Source organism: Phoenix dactylifera, chromosome 9, assembly GCF_051530095.1.
Source record: "Phoenix dactylifera cultivar Ajwa chromosome 9, Ajwa_hap1_PhDact_Kaust_v1.1, whole genome shotgun sequence".
NCBI lineage: Eukaryota > Viridiplantae > Streptophyta > Magnoliopsida > Arecales > Arecaceae > Phoenix > Phoenix dactylifera.
This window is the reverse complement of record NC_143198.1, coordinates 24,470,064-24,477,918: the sequence shown is the minus strand read 5'-3', so window position 1 is coordinate 24,477,918 and position 7,855 is coordinate 24,470,064. Positions and strand designations below refer to the sequence as shown.

General features: G+C 40.4%; 1 protein-coding gene across 2 annotated transcripts; it reads left to right on the top strand.

Annotated features, from left to right (window-relative positions):
* The first annotated feature begins 1,245 nt into the window (after window positions 1-1,245).
* Window positions 1,246-3,350, top strand: LOC103717086 (uncharacterized). Of its 2 annotated transcripts, XM_088704512.2 has the most exons (3): window positions 1,246-1,539; window positions 1,644-1,900; window positions 2,018-3,350. In XM_088704512.2, the coding sequence occupies exons 2-3, from the start codon at window positions 1,709-1,711 to the stop codon at window positions 3,017-3,019; spliced, it is 1,194 nt and encodes a 397-aa protein (XP_088560638.2). In that variant the 5' UTR covers window positions 1,246-1,539; window positions 1,644-1,708; the 3' UTR covers window positions 3,020-3,350. The 2 variants fall into 2 exon arrangements, with proteins under 2 accessions (XP_088560638.2, XP_089781577.1); XM_089925451.1 differs by lacking the exon at window positions 1,246-1,539 and having other exon boundaries at window positions 1,549-1,900.
* Window positions 3,351-7,855: the final 4,505 nt, after the last annotated feature.

Genomic DNA, 7,855 nt, shown 5'->3' with positions numbered 1-7,855 from the left:
AAATAAAAAACAAAAAACAGACACACCTTTCCCCCAAATCGCAAAATTACAAAAGGAAGAGTGTAAACGGCCACGCCCGTACAATTTTGGAGCCACGCAACCATGAAGGCTGACCGGAAAAGCTATTCTGCAAAGGCGCGTATATAAACGTATATGCGGGAAGAATTTGCATTTCGATCTTGCGGTCAAAAGCGCACCCATGCGCCGAGTTTAATGTTTGACCGTTATGGCTGTCGACGTAAATAGGGACTCCATTAGAAGGGCAGAAGCCAGTGTCCCATTTCTGGCTTACCAAGTAAGGTCCCTTTTCATTAAAAACATATTTAAAATAGAGATATACAAATAAATAAGGAAAACAAATCTTTTATCAAAAATAAGGTAAATAAAAGGTTGCCTTTCATTTGGACACGTTTGGTTTGCAAGAAAAGAAGAGAAAAAGTATGGTAAATAAGAAAATAAAAAAAATGCCTCTTATCTTATTTGAATTTCTAAAGAAGAAAGATGAAAGAGTAATATTTCTATAAAAATAAGATTTCCATATTTCAAAAAACAACTCATAAAGAACTTGAAAAAGCTATTTTTTAATTTGTTAGAAGTTAAAGTTTTTTTTCAAAAATATTCTTAAATCCATGAATAAGTTTTTTTTTCTCTTATTAAAAGTATAATAGGTATTTTATATAACTTTTGTAAGAAAATATATACTTAACCAAATAAAAGTTACTTTACAATGTACTACTTTTTCATAATTGCTAAATATGCAAAAAGTATTATATTCTCGAAAATCATAAAAAAATTGAGAATTTTTCTTTTTTGCCTACCAAACGAGTCTTCAGGGCTTGGCTGTAGTTAACTTCTATGAATCACTGTTTAGCTCAGTTAACTTACGTTTAAAATTAAGTTAAAAAGATAAGAACCCAATCTTCCATAAAACGCATAGAAATTTCCATGCGGCGCAGGTTTCTCCGAACTACCGGGACCCGTCAACCACACCGCATTATTCTCGATGAACGGCTCGGGCTTTTCCACGTTAGCAGCATGTACGGCAGATCATTCTCACGCATAGGAAGTACTTCTGCGGACTGATTTATAAAAGCAGGATCCAAACGGGCAGCACAGGGTCGGACGTCCACCAAATCCGGAATTAAAAAAGTCCGCACCGTTTTGGCGACCTCCATGCCGCGTGCGGCATGTACATCATGTCATGCACTCCATGCATCCACGCCATCTCATGACCCGTCCCTCGAATTCCGGTACAGATTATCTCGGACCTCTTCTTCTACTCCATTTGACCGAGGTTGGAAAGGGAATCGCCGTAAAGTGAGAGGCGGAAGAACAGAGAAGCCTCCTCCTCTCTCTCTCTCTCTCTCTCTCTCTCTCGAAATGCTATTTACTATTACCTTATTCTAGGATATTTCTTACTGCTTGTATTCGTTGGTGCCGTAGAGTGTACAGAGTAGAGCTAGAGGTTCACTTCTCGAGGGAACAAAGGGGAATGAGCCCCTGCAGATACGTGGAGGGAGAAATCAGAGCCATAGGCTCGTAATCCATCCAAGACACTAACTCATCTTTTCCTTCGCTGCATCATTTCGTCAAACATAAAGCTTTGTTCGCTAATCTCTCTGCTCCTCTTTCTGGGGCCTCAGGAGAGAAGAAAGAGGGAGGGAAAGCTAAGAGGAAGAGCGGTGGAGAGGGAGAGGATTGTGGATATATGTCGGCTACTCGTGCCTCGTATCTGCTGTTCCTGTTCGCTGGCGAAGACGAAGGCCGAGTTCTGAGGACGCTCCCTCCCTCCTGTATTTCTCCTTGCAAATCCGTTGGCTTCGTCTCCCTCCTCTCGTCGTATGCAACGGAGGCTGCTGGAGGGCTCACAGGCGGTTTCGATGCGCTTGAAATATTGTCGGTATGGAAAGATAATCTTTCTATGGTACTAAAGAAAATCAGAATCGGAATAGGAATAAAATTTTAGTTCTGTTGTTTTGGTTAAAAATATCTGTGTTTCCTAATTTGAATGTTGCAGCGTCGAATTCGGAGTTCTGCGCATAAATCGGTGTTTCTTCTTCTTTCTGTTGTAGAGAGGAGATCTCACTTGATAGAGAGTCCTGTTTTGACAGGAAGCCTCCTCTTCTCATCTTTTTTTTTTTATATATATATCTCCTCCCGAGCGAGCGAGATGCCGGCTCCGGCTCCTCAGAGCCCAGATAACATGAACATGGCGAAGGGGCAACCGGAATCGTTCAGAAGAAAAATCCGAGTCCTCTTCAACGATCCCGACGCCACGGACTCGTCCTCCTGCGAAGAAGAAGACGGAGGAGGGGTGTTGAGAAAGAGAAACAAACGAGTAATACGTGAAATCCTCATCACCCCCTCCCCCTCCTTTTCTGCTTACTTTACTCCCGTTTCTAAAAGCCTCAAAACCCGGAAGGTTAAAACCGTGAAGCCGATCAATTCTTGTTCTCCCGGCAGGTATAAGGGTGTCAGGCAGCGGCGGTGGGGGAAGTGGGCAGCAGAAATTAGAGATCCTATCAGACGTGTTAGGCGCTGGCTCGGAACCTACGACACCGCCGAGGCAGCGGCCGACGCCTATCAGGCCGCGTTGAGTCGTCTCCAGGAGGAGAAGCGGCGACTCCTCGGCTCTTCAGGTCCTTCCACCTCCTCCGCCTCCGAGACTTCGGTGGTCCCTTTTTCCGCTCCCTCCCCCTCCTCCGTTCTGGATGTTTCTATCGCCGGGAATAACTTGGTGATTGGCAAGAATTCTCCGGTCGTCGAAGAGGCAGTGGTGGGTACCAATCCTTCTAGTTATCCGCCGGCGAAAGAGTATTCGGCGGAGGAGAAGCCAATTTGCGAGCTTTTCGGAGACCAGGATCTTGGGATAACGGAGTTTGATTTTAGGCTGGATTCTGATGTTTTTCTTCTTGGAGACCTCGGCGTGGACGACATGCTGGGGCTTGATGACCTTCCATTGTGGGAGCCGCCGTTGGATGATCTCGATTTCTCCTTCGTAGAGGAGAGTCCAGCATGAAATTTTGTCCTTGGACGTGCAGCCGATTTTCGGATCCGTAGTATTCCAGTACTATGAGGTTGTAAGTAAAAAAAGAGCTTTGATGTCTTGCGTTATGGGTGGGGAGGGACCGAAAGACTGTATAACAACTGGCTAGGGAGAGATTTTCTCTGGGTTTTTCCTGAGCTTTGAGAGCCGTCCCCAGGGAGTTTTGTGTGCCCTCTCAGCTAATCATATTGTCCTCAGCTTTCGATTCTAAATTTATTTGTGGAATTTATTATTTTTTGTAATTTGTTGGTTTCCTATGTTGATTTGCGAATGTATTATGATATATTTAGATTTTTATGTTGGATGTGTTTGGTCCATGTTCTTTTCAGCTTAGCTCTTCTTGACTGCCTGACTGTATCAGCTTGTAATTCTGTTATAAAATTCTTCTTCTATAACACAATAGGGGACCTCAAAGGTAATGTTTTGGTCCTAAAGTTGATGCATGCCGACCTTGTTCTAATGCATGGCTTTTCTGTTTTAACATTGGTCACCAATATGTTAAGGGAAATATGAGCAGATCTCGGAGGTTATTTATTCGAAATCCTTCTTTTGTGTTATTCGGTGATAAAACATAGACGGTTCGGGTTGGTAGATTTTCTTTATTTTTGTGTATGTGTGTTATTCGGTGATAAGACATAGAGAGTGAATTTCAGCACAATGATAAGATTTTCTCCACTGTAACTTGGAGTTATGAGTTCAAAATATGAAAATAATCTCTCCGCATATCTCACAATCGTGGTAGTTTCGTGCACTTAAACTCCATTGCTTTTGATTAATTGAAAAAGAAATAACTTTAGATCCTTACATTTATTGAGCACTATTTATACCTAGATGGGGATGCTAGGTCTTTATATCGTTGTGTGCAGAAGCATTTACTAGGTGTGCGAAGGAAGGATTCTTCTTTTGCACGAATTCAGCATTGGTGTGACCAATGGATCATTCATTAGATGCTTTGAGATTGGTGCCGATAGATGAATGGAGTTTGGAGCGTATTGAGATCTGTCAATGGGTGATCAATCGTGATCCGTGCGAAGGAAGGTGAATCCTTCTTTTATGAAAAAAGATACAACTCTGGTCCGTTAAAGAAGCTTTAGGGCTTCTGCTGAATTATAAGAGTTTTGTTGATGATGCTTGAGCAGGTCGGTTTTCCAGCCATCCCTTTTATTAATTCATGCAAACCCTACTAACCACTCATGTGGCAGGCAAGATTCAGTTTTGTTGTGTATAAAAAAGATGCCTCGTAGAAATACTAATTTTTCTCATGGTGTGTCTAACCATTGTCAAATGCATTTATTCCATTGATATTTTTTTTGGGTGTCCGTAAGAAGAAAAAAAAATCATGCTTGCCTAATCTTCCAGATATAGGCAAAACTTAAATCCACGTTATTATTAGGCAAATTGATATCCACCTTACTTATTTGGTTTTCAGCTTTTAACATCCCTTCTATATAAAATATTATTCTTATTTATATTTTTATTATTAATCACTAACTATTTTTTTTATCATATTCATTCAATTGTGTTACATTGTTGCCCTCAATTATTCAAGGACCAGATATGATATAATACAATAGCAAAATTTTATGATTTACTATAAATACTTAATTTGAATATGACAATCTGATCCCATTATTTTTGGAGGTTGATCGGAGCTGTATACGTAGATTATGCATACAATATATGATAACTGTGATATCCAATATTATATATACTATAAGAGACAAGATTGTGCATGGTTCTGAGCTGTAATACTCCCACTCAAGTTGGTATGTGTAGATCTCTAATGCCCAACTTGTGTAGCAGATAAAAAAACTAATCACAACCCAAAGCCTTAGTAAAAATATCAGAACGCTGGTTGCCACTTTGAAGGAACTTGGTCTGGATTATGCCTGCTTGTAGTTTTTTTCGAACGACATGACAATTTATTTCGATGTGTTTTGTTTGCTCATAGAATATAGGGTTAGCAGCAATATGAAGTATTGCTTGGTTATCACAATAGAGAAATATAGGTTGAGGGTGGCGAATAGCCATGTCAGAGAATAGAGTTTTAAGTCAGACTAATTCATAAGTGGTAGAGACCATTGATTGATACTCAGCTTCAACTATGGAGCAAGAGATTGTACATTGTTTTTTTATGTGCGATGAGATAGGACTATCACAAAAAAAGCTGCAATAACTTATAACAGTACGACAAGTAGTGGAACAAATCATCCAATCAGCATCACAATAAATATTGAGATGAAAGTTGCTCGAAGCAGGCATGAGGATATCAAAGCGAGAGCGTGATTTGAGCTATCTTAGGACTCGAAGAGCATCATCCATATGGGGTTGGCATGGTGCCTGCATAAACTGATTAAGAAAATTGATAACAAAGATAATGTCTGGACGAGTGCTTGTGAGATAGATCAAACAGCCTATCAAGTGTCTGTATGATCTAGGATCATGCAAAGTTTCCTCAACATTGAGTGTTAACCTTAAATTTTGCTCCATCGGGGTATGTGCTGGTTTAGCACCTAGAATAGCTGCATCTTTAAGAATATCAAAGATATATTTCTACTGAGAGAGAAAAATATCTTTGCTGGAGCATGCAACTTTAATGCCCAGAAAGTATTTAAGTGTGCCAAAATATTTAATTTGAAATTGATCTTGGAGGAAAGATTTAGTGGAAGCAATAGAAAAAGAATCACTGCGAGTAATATCATCAACATCAACAAGCACAATGGTGATGTTGCCTTTGGATTTGAGGATAAAGAGTAAATAATCAACAACTGATCGAGTGAAATCAACCTGAAGCAGTGCAGTGGAAAATTTGGAAAACTAGTTATGGGAGGCTTGTTTAAGACTATATAAATATTTGTTGAGGTGACAAACTAATTATTCTCCTTTCTCTCTCCTTCGAGAAAAACTAGGTAGCAGTTGCATGAAAACTTCTTCATGTAAATCACCATAGAGAAAGGCATTGTAGACATCAAGCTACTATATATGCAATTGTTTGGCGGCTGCAATGGCAACAAGACAATGAACCACAACCAATTTGGAGATTACTCTGCTGAGACTTCTCTAGTTGGTGGAGTGCGATATAATTAGGCTTAAGAAATTTGACCCGCTTTTAGCATAGCTTGGATCATGTCACCAAGCTTTGTGAAGATGGAGAAAGGAATTTCATGGAGAACTTCGTTTGGATTATCCTGAGCTTTAAGCCGTCCGAGGGGGTTTCGCATGATTTCCCACCGAACCATTTGCACTTCTCTGCCACACACCTGTTTAGCTCCTATTTGAGCTACTTATTTCTCTATTAGTATTATTCGCCAAGAGAAGCTTCAGCGACTTTGCTTGGGAGTTTTTGAGCTTGTTCTCCTTGAGAGGAACCCGATGGTCTTTGGGCGTGCTCTATCTCAAGTCAGCTTTCCCCGGTTGGCTGGAGAGCGTGGGTCATCAATTCATTTATTGGTATCTTGGTTGATCAGAGAGAGTGAGGTCGGTAAACGGGAAATGGCCGTGGAAGAAAAATAGAGTAGAAACTAGATGCATTTAAAATAGAAATAATAAAAAGATATAGGATATCTTTATCGGAGGAAATGCTTGGCAGGGCAAGGTAATTAAAATCTAAATCTCATAGCAGGTTGGATCTCTATCACAATATGCTGTTTTTGGTACATAGCAATGATATACAGGTGTAGATTGAACTTTTTTACCATCCAAGAGCGTATTTGGAGCGTTGAACTTGACGGTATGATCATCTTAAAGAACCTTTATTGGTTTGCTTGCTGTGGCACCTATGGAATTGCGGAAACCTGGAGCTTTTTTCTAGGAATATATGAAACCAATCAAGCATTTATCCTTGTGTTACTTCGAATTTGACTCATGAATTCCAGCGCTTGAACCATCCATCTACCAGATTGCAAAACGGACACTGGGGTACCCCTGCACCAGGCTCTTGGCACATAGCCATTCATCGCAAGGCTTTGCTTGGTTACCCCCACCCCAACCGTGTGAAGGTGAACTTTGATGGCTCTCTTTGTCAGTTTTCAGCAGGAGCAAGTTTCATTATGGTCAGGAATGATGAGGGCAAGGTTCTTATGGCTGGTTCTATTTCACTGAATGGTTCTTCTGCTCCCAGGATTGAGCTTGCTTAACTGCATGGTATGGATGCATGGAAGTTACCGAATATCACGGTGCGATTCAGATATGGCTTGAGGGAGACTCACAACTGTGATCAACTGGATTAACAACTCTTCTTTCCTGTTTTCATCGATATGCCAGAGAAAATGGATCATAAACATGTTGGCCTAATTTAATCCGATTACTAGATAGAACTAAACAGACTATGCATACGACAACTCTAATCTTGAACTCTCTTCGTGTAATAACCTAGTTGAATTAATCTATTGATGACCTGAATCTATTATATCGCATACGAAAGCTGTTTATCCTGGATTGGGTTACGGATTGCCATCCTCGGGCGCCACAGCATTCTGCAGTCAGCACCTTTATGATGGTATTAAGCTATGCTTACTGACTTCCGGATTCCCTGCTGCCGCATAATTTTACAAAATTTCTATCGCAATTTTCAAGCTCAAGCTTGCACTGCTGCTAATCAAAAAGGGATTCACCAACTTTATATTCTGATTTAAAGTTCTGTTACTTTACTATCAAGTTCTAGTGTGCAGTGTATAACTATTGTAAAACATATTAGTTGCTAGTCTCCGCCTCATGGTACAAATCATTTGTTCAATTCCTTAGATCCCTTGAACTTGCAGGGCATATCAAGAGTGGTCATTAACTTTAAAACATCCGGTTGCTGTTTTA

Excerpts from the sequence above, each read along its gene's own strand:
- LOC103717086 (XM_088704512.2), top strand. The coding sequence starts at position 1,709 with ATGTCGGCTACTCGTGCCTCGTATCTGCTGTTCCTGTTCGCTGGCGAA. Across the intron at positions 1,901-2,017 it reads ATGCGCTTGAAATATTGTCG|CGTCGAATTCGGAGTTCTGC; the intron begins GTATGGAAAGAT and ends TGAATGTTGCAG.